This window comes from Charadrius vociferus, unplaced genomic scaffold (genome assembly GCF_000708025.1).
Source record: "Charadrius vociferus isolate BGI_N301 unplaced genomic scaffold, ASM70802v2 scaffold609, whole genome shotgun sequence".
Classification (NCBI taxonomy): Eukaryota; Metazoa; Chordata; class Aves; order Charadriiformes; family Charadriidae; genus Charadrius; species Charadrius vociferus.
The window spans coordinates 350,762-367,699 of NW_009649993.1; the positions used below are offsets into that span (position 1 = coordinate 350,762).

At 40.1% G+C, this 16,938-nt stretch overlaps 1 protein-coding gene across 2 annotated transcripts; it reads right to left on the reverse strand.

Moving 5' to 3' along the window:
• Window positions 1-5,830: 5,830 nt before the first annotated feature.
• Window positions 5,831-13,535, reverse strand: GIN1 (gypsy retrotransposon integrase 1). 2 transcript variants are annotated; one of them, XM_009891665.1, is made up of 7 exons: window positions 13,396-13,535; window positions 12,307-12,500; window positions 10,892-11,197; window positions 9,986-10,174; window positions 9,722-9,889; window positions 8,974-9,262; window positions 5,831-6,129 (listed from the first exon to the last, which is right to left on the reverse strand). In XM_009891665.1, the coding sequence occupies exons 1-7, from the start codon at window positions 13,532-13,534 to the stop codon at window positions 5,831-5,833; spliced, it is 1,584 nt and encodes a 527-aa protein (XP_009889967.1). In that variant the 5' UTR covers window position 13,535. The 2 variants fall into 2 exon arrangements, with proteins under 2 accessions (XP_009889967.1, XP_009889968.1); XM_009891666.1 differs by having other exon boundaries at window positions 8,974-9,256; window positions 9,716-9,889.
• Between the last annotated feature and the right edge of the window lie 3,403 nt (window positions 13,536-16,938).

Consider the following 16,938-nt stretch of genomic DNA (forward strand, 5'->3'; position numbering starts at 1 on the left):
TTTTTTTTTTTTTTTTTAATTAGAATTTAAGAATTTTGTCAGAATGGGGATAAGGCAACCCATGCACCCAGCCATAACTGACTGAAGTTGGTGCCACGCATAGGTTTTAAGAAGACAACCCTGCCCTGGCCCTCAGTGCTTTGATACCCTCCCCACCATGTTTGTTACTGCTTTCTTCAGCCAGGCCCCACCATAAAGCTGCAGCTCAAGGGGAAATTGCTTGCATTAAAAAGGACTGACTCCCACAATTCTGCCACGTTTCCTTGAGCTGGCTCTCGGGTCGCACACTGTGCCACGTGTAAGGAACTGGAGGGACGGCCACGTTCCAGGCGCTTGTATGTGAGATCCTGCTCACAGCAACTGAGGTTTAACGGGGACTGAAAGGTGCCCAGTCCTTAGGAAGCTGCAAAGTGGTATTGAATGTTGGCCACAGTTGGCAGTTCTGCTGCAAACTACCTCATGCACAGGCAGATTATTGTTGTACTGTAACTAATTTACGTGAAAGGTCAGTCACGCAGCCTTCACACAACGCAGGTCACATTGCTCTCAGAAATACATCACCTGGTGACAGGTTTTTGCTGTCATTTTGCTGAGAACATGTAGTTTGGGAAAGAAAGGCTCAGAGCAACAAACCACCGGCCAGCGGTTTTTGTTCCAGCATCGCGCCTTCGCCGTGCGGCGGTGGTGGAGCGGCTCCTGCGGGGACAGGCTGCCACCGTGCGACCATGTCAGCAGGGAGGCAGAGATAACTCGGGGCTCAAGTGTACCTGCCAAAATAAATCCCTAACAAACAGCTGCAGAGTCGAACATACGGAAGTCAAGAATCTAAAAAAAAAAAAAAATAATACAACTTTGCCAGTGTAACACCATAACCACACACTAAATGCTGTCCTGTTCCTGTTTAGACTGCTCTCCTTGCCCTAAGTCCTTAACCTGTGGGAGTGATGGATGATGTCTCTGACTACATAAACATTCAAAATCAGTGTGGTGGGGAGCCCCATCTATTCTTTACTGCATATCACTGAAATTCTGCACAAACTACAGAACTCGTTTTGTTGTGGACTTTTCCTGTTGGGGCTTTTATCACTATGCCTGCCAGCTTTGTGAAGAGCAATGAATACTTTTTTCAGTATGTCTGGGGAGTGACATGGTGCTAGTCACTTTGTACAGAAGGGGAAAGTGAGGCATAGAGACACTGAAGCCATAAATTGCCAAACAAAAAAAAAAAAAAAAAAAAAAAACAACAAAAGTTCAACTAATGTTAAGTAAAGTACTGAATTTGTGAAATCTGATTCATTCTCTTTTAACCCGCTTACTTAGATACCACTTCGTATATTCAAGCCACTGCTGCTTGCCACCAGCTGCAGCTCTGCTGCTGAACGCTCAGAGTTTCTTGTCAAACACCCAGAAAAGGACCACGCAAGTGACAGCTGGTGAATTATGGAAAGTTGTACCCAAGTGACCTGTGGACCATTGCGCTAGCCATCTGCAGCAGGGCAGCACTGCCAGGAAGACTGGGAATGCTCTATTTCCTACAACCTGCCTCGTGTATCGGCACACCTATTTCTGCTGCCAGTGCAGCAAGGTTCCTGCAGAGCCCTTCATCACGGTAACACGTCTCACCTCAGCAGGGTATGAGGGACTGCACACCACTGCAGCCAGGAACACCGCGGGAAGATAAATGCGTGAATAATCTATCTTCAGAGCCTGCAGTAACACCTGCTGCAGTGGGACAAACAAGCAGGCAGCTCAGGCAAGCCGAGCACACTTGGTATTTGCAAATCTGGTCTTTGCCTGTTGTACAAGCAGAGAGGAGGAAAGGAGAACTGACTGAGGAATGCATCTCTCAGGATTAATAGTTCCTGAATCAAATGTTTTTAAAATCAAGTTACTGTCTGGTTACTTCTATCTGGAAGAGCCTTCCTTTTCAAATTAAAGCTTTTTGTCTACTGTTTTCCATTCCAACTGTCTACATAGTTTGATTACCGAGATTTAAACAGCAGGTCAACAGGTCTTCTAATACATGTAGAAAAGTGTAATACCCATTTCCTGAAGTCACTGCTAAATCCTGTTTATTTGTGTCAATTTTAGCCTTCTGATTTAAAACAATGTCTGGTCTTGGTGACTTCTAACATGGCATTTCCTTCTGTTGCATTCACAGGTAGGCAGCGTACTCTCAGGCCAACAGACATCAGCTGCTGTGCACCCAGCTGAGTTTCCACGATTTGGTGAGACTCTAGAGCTCACCTGTTTTATTTTTAGCTAGTCCAACTAGTTAACTGAAAGCATCCACGCCACTCCAAATCCAAAAAACATTCCATTACATATTCTGAAAATACCAAGAAGGTTACTATGCAAAGATTTTGACGTTAGGTCATTAGAGTAATGATGTCTGCTGCAAAACGTCATTGATATGGATGTTGCAACCACACCAATGAGTGAAGGAAACTTATCTGGTTCTCATAAGTGTTATTTCCAGAAGATTTGTTAACCGCTTGCTGTGAAAAGCAAATCATGACTCATCGGTGCCCTCCAGGAGGGAACGCTCAGTTCTAGGGAGAAGAAGGAAAAAACGGCTCTAGCTGGAAGCAAGAACACCTTAGCACACAGTACGGAAACGCATACAAAAGTTCAGGAAGTATTCCAACAAGAGGCAAAAGGTTTTCACTCCACAGTAAAACATTCTGAGCGTTTGTACAGTCTTTTCACTAGCCAATGCTTTTTTATGGTCTTTTTCATCAAACCGTGAGCCGGTAGTTAGCGTTACTACCAAACCCAAAGGACAAAAGTTCATAGTTCTGTGCTGGGAGGTATGAGGAAATTTGCACTTTTTCTTTCGTGATGTACTTCTACTCCTCCCCTCTAAACAACTTGCCACGAGGGGGCACAAACTCTACTAGAAAACAGAATTTCTGAGAATTCTGTTACGAACTAGTCTTCTGCTATTGTCCCATCATAAATCAAACCTATGTGCCAGTGAAAAAAGAGTACAGATGGACATTTGTGCATTTACCCAATTTATGGTTAAAATACCGTCACAAGTAGGCAGCTCACAACTCACTGTGGTCACAAGCAGACACTGAACAGCGCTTCGCTACAGCAAGGCTAGGAGGGGTTTCTCGGAGCTTCCCCAAGCACAGCGTGCTGCTTGCAATGTCTCAGGTTTCCTGGTGGGTTTGTGTTTTTGGGTTTTTTTTTCCACAGTTTCCATCGATTGTTTTTCACATCATTAGTTTGAAACCCCTGTATTTTATTTCAGTGAACCTCCCACATGCAGAGAAGGCTCCATTTAGGTGCACCGAAGAGGCACTAATGCCTGCTTGTTAATACAGTAGATCAAAATTACCAGGAAGCCTGAATAATCAGCATTACAGCATGTTAAATGTTTCCTGGTTTCCCCAGTCCCGTCACTGTAGCATTTTCTTTCTCTCCAATGTAGCTACAAGTACAGAGTACTTGTGTTGCCCGAGCTCCTCCAGAAAACAGCTCTGTTGTACTGTGCAAAATAAGATACTGGGCAGTTGAAGTTAAAAAAAAAAAAAAAAGAAAAAGAGGGACTGTTTTTCTTTTACACCTAACAAAGCAGAAAGAGATCTTGCAGACAGCTCCCTTTATTCTCCAATTTAATCCCTTTTTTTTTTTGCGCGCACACACACTATATATATATACACACATGTTGCATAGGCACACACACACAATGCATCTAACAATATAACAAATCCACCCTAGCAGAAGATGTCACTTTAGTCAATAATCATAGTGGAGGAAACAAAGGTAAATACAGAGGAGGAGGAGGAGGAGGAGGAGGAGGAGGAGGGGTTGGCTTAAAGAGCCTGGGTCTCTATTAAAAGATTGGTATAGGAACAATTTAGGCTGCCACATCATTATCATGACATGAACCTCCAGTGCCCATAGCACACAGCATCCAAACAGATTATTGTCTTCAAACTTCTGTTCCAGGGAAGAAATACTGTATGACCAAGGTGCTCATTAATGGAGAGAAAAATTAAATCAAAGTAATGCCACTGATCACAATTACTGGTTATGCGGGGTTTTCTTTCTGCTGTTAACTAGTTTGACAGGTTTTCCTAGCTTTTTTTTTTGAAACAAGACAAATATATTTCACCAAGTCTACTTTCTTTACTTCCTTGACACACTAGACTGATGACTATAAAAGTCAGCTGTCCTCAGGGGACAGCACGGCTTGGGGGTAACAGCAGGTAACAGAAAGATGGGCTTCTCAGCTTGTGTATGTTTGTCAATGCCAACACAAAGCTCCTTGGTCTCCAAGTGCTCCGTGGAACTGGCGCAGAGGAGGAACCTGTGAAGCCAGCATCCCCAGCTGCCACCCAGTACCCTCTTTCTGAAACAGTTTTGATGGAGAAAAAGTATATATATAGGACTGGATTTTCAGAAGACACGAAATACTTTGAGTATTCAGTATTTTTCATTTGAAGATAGGATCCTGTCATAGTGCTGAGCTCTTTTCTTGCATAGTTGCAGACCATGATATCAAAGATGTACTGTACATTAGGTGTGAATTTCTGTATGAGTTAGGTACCTAATCAGCCTTGAGGACTGTGTCTTGTTACCCAAGATTAAATGAAAACTCGTAATAGTACTTTCCTCCACCTATGTTACAAGTCATGCAATATTCAGGCAGAGATGAGAGGGAACACATACATTCAGACAGCAAGATAAGCAAATCTTCCACAGTATCAGACAGAAGTTGCTGAATTCCTAAATTCAGTTTTCTGCTAGTTTTCTTCCTCTCATGTCAGTGCCCCATAAAAAGAACTGACTGGCACTCATAATTTTTTCACATGAAATCATTCCTGATCAGCTGACTTTGAAATACACTCTTCTCACCAGGAAGTCCAGACCAATAACAACTTACTCAAGAAATTCAGAGAATATGTAACACCAGTTCTTCACCTTTCCTAGACCACTGTCAGTGGAAACCTCCAAACCTATACTGGCTCTGGGAAGATGTAAACGTAAGGGAAACCAGATGTTTGTGAAGAAAGCACAAGTGAATGTTGAATACTCTTAAGATTTTGACATGCCTGGAAAATTAAAATTGCTCACCCTAGCAGAGTTTTGATGAGTGGGGAGCAGCGGAAGGCCTCATTGTTTCATGTGCAGAACATTACATGTACTTGACTTCGGCAGCTTTACTGTTTAGTGAGATCTTAAGAGCTGTGGGTTGGACTAGAAATTAAAAGCCATAAAAGTCAGAGTTTGCAACTTCTCAGAAAGAATAGGGAACTTTTATAACAGAAAAATGGAGGACATGAGCTTCCCTGCAGTGGAGGGAAAATTCACCTCAAGTTACTTAGATTATATTCATCCCACAGTATCTCTGCACATCAGGAATAAGTCAACTAAAGATTAATGTAGACGTCATTACAGTGAAATAACGCATTGTGTCCTGAAAGGATAACACTAAGGCCACACTGCCATTCTACCAACAAAATCTGAAATTCAAATGCATGATGAGAACATGTACTTTTACTAGGTTGTGCCTGTATTTTTGGTCACTGAGTGAGTGCTTCTCAACACCCACAGAAATTAATCACTGGACACCTACAATGTTCTTAAAGTCATACAGTAGCAGAACACGTACTTTTACTAGGTTGTGCCTGTTTTTGGTAACAGAGCAATTCCTTCTTAATTCCGATACAAACTAACCAGTGGGCACCCTCAGTACTTTTATACTCTTAAAGTAAAGTAGATTTGGCTAAACAGTTTGGAGCTATTACATTTCTTTTTTCAGTCTGCCACAGAAGTTCCAAACTGTTTGGCAATGAAATATGACACAAGGTTATGCTTAAGTATCCTCTATCTTGGTCTGAAGTGTCCAACAAGGTGAAGGCCATCGCTCCAGCTTTGCAGCGTTTGATTCCATGCAGTGATCTTCTGTCAGCTCAGACTGAGGTTTACCATCTGTTGATTCTTGGTCTTTGCATGCTGCAGGTGGCATTTGTACAGCAGACATGACATCTCCTGTGTAGGCATTCATTTCTCCTTCAGCAACAGAGTCTTGTTGGCTTGGATTATAGGACCTTTCAGATAAGCCAATATAGTCATGGTCAACAACTACTGCACCTTGTAAAAAGTAACGGTTGTCTGTAAAACAAAAGTAGTCATTAAATCAGATCTTTCAAGTCATACTTAAAATGTTAATGAGGTGTTAACTTACTTTTCAAAACTAGTTCTGTAAGAGGATAAGAATGTTTGAGTGACAGCAGTCTGATAATGTAAATTTCCTAATTGCACTGAACATCAGATGTTTGGCTGCATCTCATTACATCCACAAAATAATGCTTGTCATGCTCCACATTTTGAGTTTTTCTTTGCTAGGTCAATGACTAGCTTGACGTCTGTCACAATCACCTACTGAAATAATACCTTAAGTGAATGGACATGCAGACTCTTCCATTTTGTGCACACACAGAGAAATGTGGCTACTACAAGCTTTTGCTGGGAAATCTTAATGTAACAAAACAGGCTTTTTGAAGATTTAAAAAAATAAATAAAACAGTTTTATAGAATTTAAAGACAACAATAGTGACTGCAACTGTAGAGTACTATTGAGCTTGTCTTCTCTCTGATACATGGTTAGAGTGTTTGACTTTTCCAAATGAGTTCAAATAAAATGAAAACAGTCTGATCAGACAAATTAGAAGTGTAATTGTCAATATGGTGATAATATCTCTCTTTTGGAAGATGTTTTGGGCTTATCTTCTTGCTCACATGAGAGCCTAGTGTGAAATTAAGTGTTCTGTTAAATGAGAAGAGCCATTCAACAGGTACATATCTCTGTACAGGGGGCTACAAATTCCTTTGTGAGATGTAGGTCCAAAGAGGCACCTTTTTAGGAGCTACTGTGGAGGTGAAACTGCACTTTTCTGGCCATGTTTCTCAAGAGATGTGTCCTAAATCTGCTTATTTGAACTCCTGAATCATTTGAGCACGGGACCCAGAGGCATCTTCTTCAGTTTAATATTTAAACCAAACTACACTCAAACAAGGAAAACAAAATGTTTCATACACATAAAAGTATGTATGTATAAGGTGTTCCAGAACCTCTGCCTGGCTGTAAACACACCCAGACATCAGTGACACCTATACAAGGGCTCTATCAGTGCACTAACTCAGTATTTACCTTTAGACCAAGAGTGTTACAGAAGATTATGAAAAAATACCTTGCTTCTGATTGCACATTTATTTAACAGAGAGTACTGCAAATGCTTTGTTCCTACCCGTGGTTATGCCACCAGTCTGGTGGAAGAGCCACCAGACTTACTTATTATTCCTACTAATGTTGTGTAAGTTGCGGACAAATAAAGCCCACCCTTGCTAATAAAGAGAAGTCCTTCATTACAAAGACACATGTGTTTCTTTACAGATGAAAAAGATGTCAATTACTATGCCATTCACTGCCCAGTTTCACGGCTCTTATCCAGCTGAAACAATACACTTTCGTGATTGCTGTTAGGCTGTTTGATAAAAACTGCCAATTATTTTGGCAAAGCCTGGTTTACCTCTCCACACAATGTAAGTATGTATGGGCTATAATTTTATGATTTGTAAGTACTCATAACCCATTGATTTTTTTGCCTGTGTCAGACAACTAATATTTAGTCACTTCCTGGGAAAGGGAAGAAACTCTAGATTTACGTACTGCTTCTGCAGTATTCAGTGGTAAAGACATTAGGCTCTAATCCTACAAAGACAACTACGTTTAACTTTTTATACTGTGACACAGTTTACCGAAGTCATTGTAATAGCTGGAGATTATCTGCAAGCTTGACATGCATGTGACTCCTTCCTTATGGATCAGCAATTTAATGAGGAACTGGAAGCCACAGAGTGATCATCCAACAATAAAAGTAGTGTCCTGGAGATGTGACAAGAAATCGGTATCTTGGTTATGAAATCTGTAACTGACAACTGGCATAAGTATCAGCTTCTCACATGAAATTCCAGAATTAGCTTCAGCTTTGCAAATCCCTCAGCTTTAAGACGTGATGGAAGACATTACCATCTCAATGCAGTTTATGCATTTTCAAGAACCAAATCTTAACCACACATGCCAATACGGTGGGAATTGTTCCACTTTTCGAGAACCCTGAACGAAAGCTTGTTCTATGGCAGAAGTGTTCTAAACATCGAGTATTCATTTTCCTTAGAATGCCTCCAGTGACTCAGAGACAGAATCAACAGAAAAGAAACAGCTGCCACTGTTTGATTAACATGGCAGCATCGCAAAAGGACACACTGAATGTGTGCATGGCTGTTTGTTACCCAAGTCTTTGGGAATTTTCAGCATTCCTATTGCAGAGCACGATAATTTTATTTGCTCTGGTAAAAGAAAACATTTATTTCTTCAGTAGCACAATTTAAAATGAACCCTAGAAAAATCAGTTCTCTGATGTAGTCTTTCTATTTTAAGGCTGTAGAGAACATTCTGTTGTTATTAAAAAACAGTCTAAACATGTACTGTCTGCACTTGTCAGACTAAATAAAAAAAAGTTTCCATTGCACAAGCAAAATAAATGTGAATCCCTTACACATCAAAACAGAAACACAATCAGAAAATGCTCTTTGAATACAATTCAGCCTGATTATAGTTCTAGCATGTTCTCACCAGCCAGCATGAACAGGGCCAAACCACAGATTAGAAGCAATTTTAATGGAAGCTATTTTTAAACAGACTTTAAACTTGATTCATTAGCTCTGTTCCATGCTCTGCATAGGCTTGAAGCCACTCATACTCCCTGTTCTCCTTACTGAAAACTGCAATTATTACATTATTACCCAGCATTAGTTTAATTCACACTGGTGAGCAAATGATACTTGGTCACTCTGATAACCTAACACTGAGACATGACAGGAAAGCTAAAAAATAAAACCCCAAAATTAATTATATATATATATGTATAAAAAAATACACACACATATACACACCTTTTTCACTGGACCTTCTTATGTACGGCTTCAGGTGAGACATCTTGATGGGTCTTTTCAACCTGGATCCTGTGGCATCTCTTAATATTGCACAGCCATTATCTGTGATGTAATCTATAATACAAGGACCAACCCATTCTGACTGGAAACGACCATCTTTCCACCAGTTTTTTCTTTGCCTGAGGACTTCATGACCAACTTTAAGTCGAAGGGTATTTAATTGCTTTGACTTCTTTTTCACAGTGATTTTGTTTCTGATTTTTTGTTCATCTGAACTGTTTTTCTCCACCTGCAGAAAGACACATATGAATTACATTTTCTTTCTCCAGAAGTAGTCAAGTATTTTCATAACATTAGTTAATAATGCAGAAGCATAACGTTAATGGTTTTGGATGTGTATAATTCATAATATGTAGGGATGAAGAGTTCTGAAGAAATTTATTTTATCTTCATAAATCAATAGTCCATAGACAATGGTTTTCAGCTTCCATAGATACGCAGCCCTCTAAGTCAGGTATGAAACTCTTGTCAATAGGTCTCTTCCAAGGTTACTCCCTCCAAATACATATTGGAATTGTTACACTGGAATCTAGGAATCACAGGTGAAGGAAAAGGAAACCAAACAAACCAAGAAACCACACAAAACCCCACATTGCTTTAAAAGGTCAGTTATACTTTACACTTCAAGCTTTTCCATCTTTTTTTACCTTCAGTCTTCTTACTAGTAATACTTGAATATAACATTTACCTGGCAATCTGAGGCTTTCTCTTCTTCCATTGTTTGACTGGCCTTTTTAGTTGTTTCAAATATTTTGGCAAACATACTGTATTCTCCTTCCACACACATATTCATTGGCTCAACAACATGAGGGTTACGATTAAACATTTGGAAATATGGGGTGTTTTGATCTGGCTCCTATTTAAATAGGGAGCAAAAAGCAAGCAAGTTTAGCATACAGTTCTGTAGATATTTTTAGGGAATTCAGTCAAAAGAGGAAGAACCATCACATACCAAATTTGTCAAATTGAAAGCATAGGCAATAGCAGACAAGTGTTCATCCCAATCATTTGGATGGTCAGTGCAGTATTTGTTAAGGAAAGCTTTAATTGTCTTGCATGTTCTTTCATTTATATCATCTGTCTGAGGATAAGACAATACAATTTGTTTCATTCCAAACAGTGCAAACAGTTCTTCATTTATCTTCAAAAGAAAAAGAACACAATTACTGAAGGTTTCCCTCTTCTGTATCACAGTTCAAGTAAACAAACTCAGTCTTCCATTTTGTTGGTATGATGGTGACTGAGCAAAAGTCTCACATACGTATTTCCACCAAACAGTTCAGGGTTAAGAGTGAGAGCTGAAGGAATCAGTATGGCTTACGAACCAGTAAGTGATGGTTTCTAACCACATTTCTGCCACTAACTTAATTTGTCATTTCCTCCATATCATAGTCTTATAATTTCATTATTTCTGAGAGGATCAAAGTGCAAGAAGTTCTTCATAATCACTATAGGCTGATGTAAAAAATACCCTTAGCTATCTGCTATACTGGACAAGATAGATGAATGAAATACAGCATGTTGGAGTGTGAAAGATTGTGCTAGTTCAACCGAGTGACAAAACCTGCACTATGAGTGCTAGGAAATCATTTTTCTTTGTTCTTTACCCAAATAATAAAACCCTGGGAAATGCTGCATAATGTTATAATTGCAAATAATTGGTTTGTCATTTTTTGTATGTGCAAACTTTTTTTTCTTTTTTTTTTTAAATTAAAGAAAAAAATATTTACAATGGTTTTCAAGGATTGTCTAAAATTCAAATTTAATACAGGGTAAAATGTATTTTTTTTCCAGGGGGAGGGAGGGGTTGTCAGAAATAAAACAGAGAAAAAAATAAACCAGTCATGGAAATACTAACCTGGTAAACAAGCTCCTTCCCTTGATCAATAGCCATTTTTTGAGGTGGCCCATATAAGAAAAACACATTTATTATTGCCTTAGCAATTTCAGCTGCTGAAGTGTCATGCAGTGGCAAGATAACAGTCCATCTTGTAAACAAATCTGTCATAATTATGATGTACTCGTGGCTTCTGCTAGTAATATTAAAAGGTCCCATTAAGTCTATGGTGACTGCTGTCCACGGGTCCTCTGCTTTGATAGGGTGTGTTTTGGGTGCTGTGGTGGTTGTATTCTTTGCCACTTGGCAATGCTGGCAAGCATACACCTAGTACAAAAATCAGGGAAGCTGCTATCAATAAAAAGCAATGGTGAAGGTTTGAGACAATCAGCAGGATCATAGATCTCTACTATTCTTCTGTAAGTTAGGTCAGATCAGGCAATGTAAACCAAATTCATTTTATCATCTTTCTTATAATTTTTTACCCTTAGATTTTTGAGCCTCAGCATAAAAACAAAACCAAGTAACAGTGAAGGTCAGGAGAAGGACATGTGCAGGAATTCATAACTGAACTCTGCCCATCATGAAAGCACTGTGCTCTTTCCAGTCCACAGTATAAATTTTAATATCTATTACCATCTGTAAATACGAAAGGAAGTATGAAGCAGCTGGGATCAAAAGAAAGTCCCAATCATTCCCCTTTTGGTTCTACTGTGTATTCTGTGGCTGAAAAATATTGGCAGTATACACAATCTTCCATGCGTAACATGGAACAGCTTTATCTACAGGACAGAGCCCCTTTGTCCAAGTCTGAATTGAAAGCAAAGACTCGTTTTCAGTTCATGTTACAGTTGCACATGAACCTGAAGTATTCAGGTAATGCAGCAAACTCATAACAACCGTAATTTGGCCATAAAGGACATTTACATATAGTTTCCTCAAGGATCACATTCTGCCTGGGGATCATGACCATGTATCTTTGCATTAAGGAGAAGAAGGAACTTTCCCAAGCAGTGATTTGTTTAACTGTTTCCCAAACATGCCTAATTGTAAGGCAGAGGCACCACTTTCATTTTCTTATCTGCCAGCAGCCACTCTAGCCGCATATCCTTGGGATGATACGTTGCATCCTAAAAAAGATATAGAAGAGCCATTGCAAGAGAAATCCCTCTCAAAGACCAGATATGATCTGCTTGCTTAAAGGCAGTATAGCTCCTCACCAGTGGGTAACACAGAGCAGTACGCAAGCCACATGGTCAGCAGTAAAAGAAAAAAGGAAACACTGTGCTCTGCCAAGATGACCATTTACAGTTTGACTGTAAGCTTATGTTTCCTCATCACAAAGCAGTATGGGTTCTTGCTGTATCAGTCCTACAATTACAAAGTGTTTGTAACAGACTACATTAAAAGAATATCCTGTAGCTATGAGACCATACCCACTGCTTGACGTCATTTGTTACAGAGGTCCAGTAGTAATTAGATTCCACTAAAGTCAGCGTCCTTGATATACCATGATGAGTGCCAGCAGCATTTTCATGGCATTTCTCAAGCACCTTTTTCTTCTCTTCATCTGAAACAATTACCAGGCGCATTTGTTTTCTGTCTTTTCCAACATAGAACAATTTATTTTCTGAAAGAAGAAAAGTACCAGCAAATTATAAGCAAGTGCTTTGCCTTTTGTTTAGTTTAGTACTAAACTACTGGGCATGATTCAGTACAGAATTTATTAAATCAACTTCAACTCACTTCTGTGTAAATGTAGCTTGTTTACAAATACTTTAATTATTTCCTCTAAAGAGCCAATTGTTCACCTATGTTTATTAATCTGGACATGAGGCCATAAGAGGGCATGTCAGATTGCAAACAATGTTCCCATACGAAGTCTGACTGAAACACAAGCTAATGCCGGTGGTGGGAAGGTGAGGTAGGACATGTTATGAGACTTGTTGCCTGCCCACCAGCAACCTGACATTGCTATTTGCAGCTTTAACTCCTCCCTGCCGTCTCTCTACATAGACTTGGCAGGTTTGATGGGATTGAGAGAGCGCAGCAGACTACAGAAGCTCATACACCTCCTCGCAAGGATGCAATAAAGTTGGGAAGGGCTAGGAGGCTCTAACGTGACAGATGGCAAAGCCATCCTTGCATTTCTGCCCCACCACACACAGCATCCTCCAGACAGGATCAAGCATTCCTTCTCTACAGCTGCAGATCAGAATTTCCCTTTCTGTAGTGCTTTGAATTATGGATTGCAATGACTACGTATTTCCGCAGTATCTAGAACAAGGTTTGGCTTTTAGATTGTTGTATAAATCCCTCCTAGAAAGGACTAAAGCAGACTGAGTTTCCTTTTCTGTAAACATCCTGTTATATATTAACAGGGGTTAAGCAGAGTGTTTGTTTCATAGAGAAATATATATTACAGTCACAATATACTGCAGAGCAAAATCTTACTTTTTTTTCTGTATCAGCAAATCTTCACGTAAAAATCTATTTTTTAGAGTAGTTTGAGAGAATCTTTTTACCTTTGAAAACAAATTTTTTGGCTGCTCTCCTAATTCCACTTCTCTCACTTGATAATGTTGTGGGATGATACTCCCCTGTTCGCTTGTAGTAGGCAATCTGCTTCAGGTGGAGCCCACCATTTTTTCCACTACGAACCATTGCCAACCTGAACAAATGCACAGTGCTTGTTAGATAGAGTAACTGTCAGAGGAGCACATCTTCAGTTTTTACTGGTTTCTTTGTAGTTCAGCAGTATCCTGAAATGTAGCATCTAAAAGGATGTTACACCATGCACTGCACTGCTCTTGATATCCCCATGCTACCAACTTAAGCAATAAGGAACACTGCTTGACACGCTAATTTTGTTCTTAGCAAAGTTGGTTTTGTCCACCTACATTTTAAAACTTGCAAACAATGGGGACTTCCACTATATTCATTGGACAGGGGGAAAAACAAGAGTAGAGAGAAAGAAATTGCTCTTTTCATTCTTAAACATTTGGATAGCTCTCCAATCAGGTGTGCTGGAGATTAGATGTGTCTCAAGAGCCACCCTAGTTGGAAAAAAATCACACAGACAAATAGGAAAAAAAAACTCGCCAGACAAACTGACAGAAATTTATTTTGTTCATTAATTCATCTGACAAGTAGATTCTGAAGTCCCAAACCAGACCCCGCATGTAAAGTAACAATTCATTCCCTGACATGGGCTGACTTCCCTGATCGCATTAATAAACCAAAATGTCATTAGTAAAATGCGTCATTGATACAGGAAAAGTTTGTGTCTAGCAAGAATAGCATCAAAATAATTAGGAATTAATGACAAGCAGAAATATTCACAGGCAGAAATATTCATGCAGGCTCTGTATGATTTCAGTAATTTTATTATTTTTCTCCAGATCTGCTCCAGCAGCAATGAAGATGTAGATGGAACGGCAGTTTGATCCTTCTCTAATTGACATCTACAAAAGCAGGATCAGGCTTGGGGTCTGCCATGTCTTAATTTCTTAATGAATGCTGGTTATCCACAGCATTAAGCAAATGTCTTCCTTCCCCTGCCAGTGTCTCAAGACTAGACAATGTAAAAATACATAGCCTGCTAAAAAGAATAATCAGTTTGTCTGCCAAGTAGCATATAATTATGGGGAAGTGACAGTATCCAGTCACTCTGGAATCCATGTTATCTCATTATACCATGATGTTATTTGAAAGCCAAATGTATACGTCAGTTTACAGATTCTGACCTACCTTTACTGTACTGGGGGTGAGAAGGGGGCAAAAAGCTCTAAAGAGTAATTACGCCTGCTTTTATTTACTCCATTCCTCCCAGAAAATAAAATGCTGTATGATATTTATAGAATATCATATTCTACATACACAGCTGGGCTAAACATTGCTGTGTTATCAGTGTTAAATGCATGCCAGGAACTTCACATTCAAACAGTGACAAGACCTTTGTCCTACTGAACACTTCATTTTACATAACCTAGAGCTGGCTTTCAAAACCAGCCAAGTCTCTTGCCATCCAACATTAGTGTTTTAAAGTAAAATTCTCATACCCGAGAGAACTAGCACAGATAAACTTTTCACCACTCCTATCCTGTCTGCAAGGAAAGAGGGTGTTTCAGAACAGGGAAGGAGTGGAGCCAGAACAGAGTACTGTTTCTAGTGATCTTGGCTGGCACAGCAGTTTCATGTAAATACACGATAGCACAAGCCAAAGCAACCCACTGAGCTGGTAAACCGGCTAACTAACAGCAAAAAGGAATGTGAGGCTGCCATGATAAAATTCGTGTTTCTGTTGTTTCAAAGAAGTTGATTAACTAGTGTTTCTGATGGTAAAAGAGTACTGGTAAAGAATAATTAATATATCCTATCTGCCAGGGATATGCATTCAAGCTTCATTCAGGGCTCTCCTGAAGGCCAATTTGCAGTTACCAAAGCACAGCTGTAAGTCAAAACTAGCTAGATATGCATTATCACTTAACGACTAGGATGACGGACCATTTTGGCTTGACACAGACTTTCACACATAGCAAGAAAAGATGTTCTAGAACAAACATTATTCTTCCAGTACTTTTTGCTCATGAAACTTTTGCCTGAAACAATGAATATTCTCCATGTAGTAATCGACATGGTTATCAGTAGTAACAAAACGAAGTTGCCCAGCAGTAAGATACATATGAACAGAACCACAACTTACACTTCACCTTAACAGAAATTCCATCCTCATTCCTGCAATGGCAGTTTCTACTATAAAAGTGTGGAATAACATACATAAGCCAATGAAGAAAGAATGCATTATGGAGTATCCATATGCGTGTAATGTATTTAGTAGGATCCTGATTCAGCAAACTCTTAAGTGCTTCAGTAGTCTGCTGGATTGCTGCCTAAGAGGACAACATTAAATAAGCTTCCTTCCTGAGTATTTAGTTTCTTATGTCCCTACTCATTTTTCCCCAATACCTAATTTACTTTGCTTGGCCTGATCTTAAAAAAAACCACACCAAAAAAACCACAACAAACTGAAATTAACAAATTATAAAATCTTCTGGGTTTGTTATTTAGAATAAACCATACTACTTCAGATAATACATACACTATCTGTCTCAATACTCATAATGTATCTGGTAGTCTATAAAAATCAAAGACTTTTACAATCAGTAATCAATTCTTAATATCTTTGAAGTCAAGGGAAGTATTTTGGCCAAGAGAATGAAACTCCCATATAAGCAGGACTCTTTTTGCTTTCACGTCTTAGCCAGAACAGTCATACCTGCTAAGACGTAATGCTTTTTAATGTTCATTTGTCCCCCACACAATGACAATCCTAACTGCAAAACTCTTTTTTTTTTTTAGTCCAGCTTTTGAGTATTTCCCCTACCTTTATCTGCAATTCCTACCAGAAAGAGGAAGTCCCCATGGAGCCCTGAATATATCTTTTCTAACCAAAGTGCTTCCAGGAACCTGTAAATGAGGAAGCCACAGTCACCTACATCCCTCCCCAGCTTTTGCAAGCCGGAGTGATTTTTGACAGAGACCCTTGACATTTCAGAACACCCTCATTTCTTAGGTATCTCCACCTCCCATCTTGACACCACCTAACAGGTCACTGGCACCATTAGGCCACACATGGGCCTGGGTCATGATGGCAGCTGCACCACAGATGACACCAGTGCCACCTCAGAGATGCAGGCAACTAAATTAAACCACTGCGTATCTCCACCTCCCATCTTGACACCACCTAACAGGTCACTGGCACCATTAGGCCACACATGGGCCTGGGTCATGATGGCAGCTGCACCACAGATGACACCAGTGCCACCTCAGAGATGCAGGCAACTAAATTAAACCACTGCCCTAACCCCTGACCCTAAGCCGAGGGCCCATCGCTCGCGGCAGCGCGCCCTCCCACAAGCGCGTCCTCCCGGTAAGGAGCCCCGCCCGCCCTCAGCATCCTCTGCTACGGCGACGCCACAGCGCCCAGGCCGCGCACACGCCCCGTTCCCGCCCTCCGCCAAGACTACAACCCCCAGCATGCAACGCGCCGCCCGCCCGCCAACCCC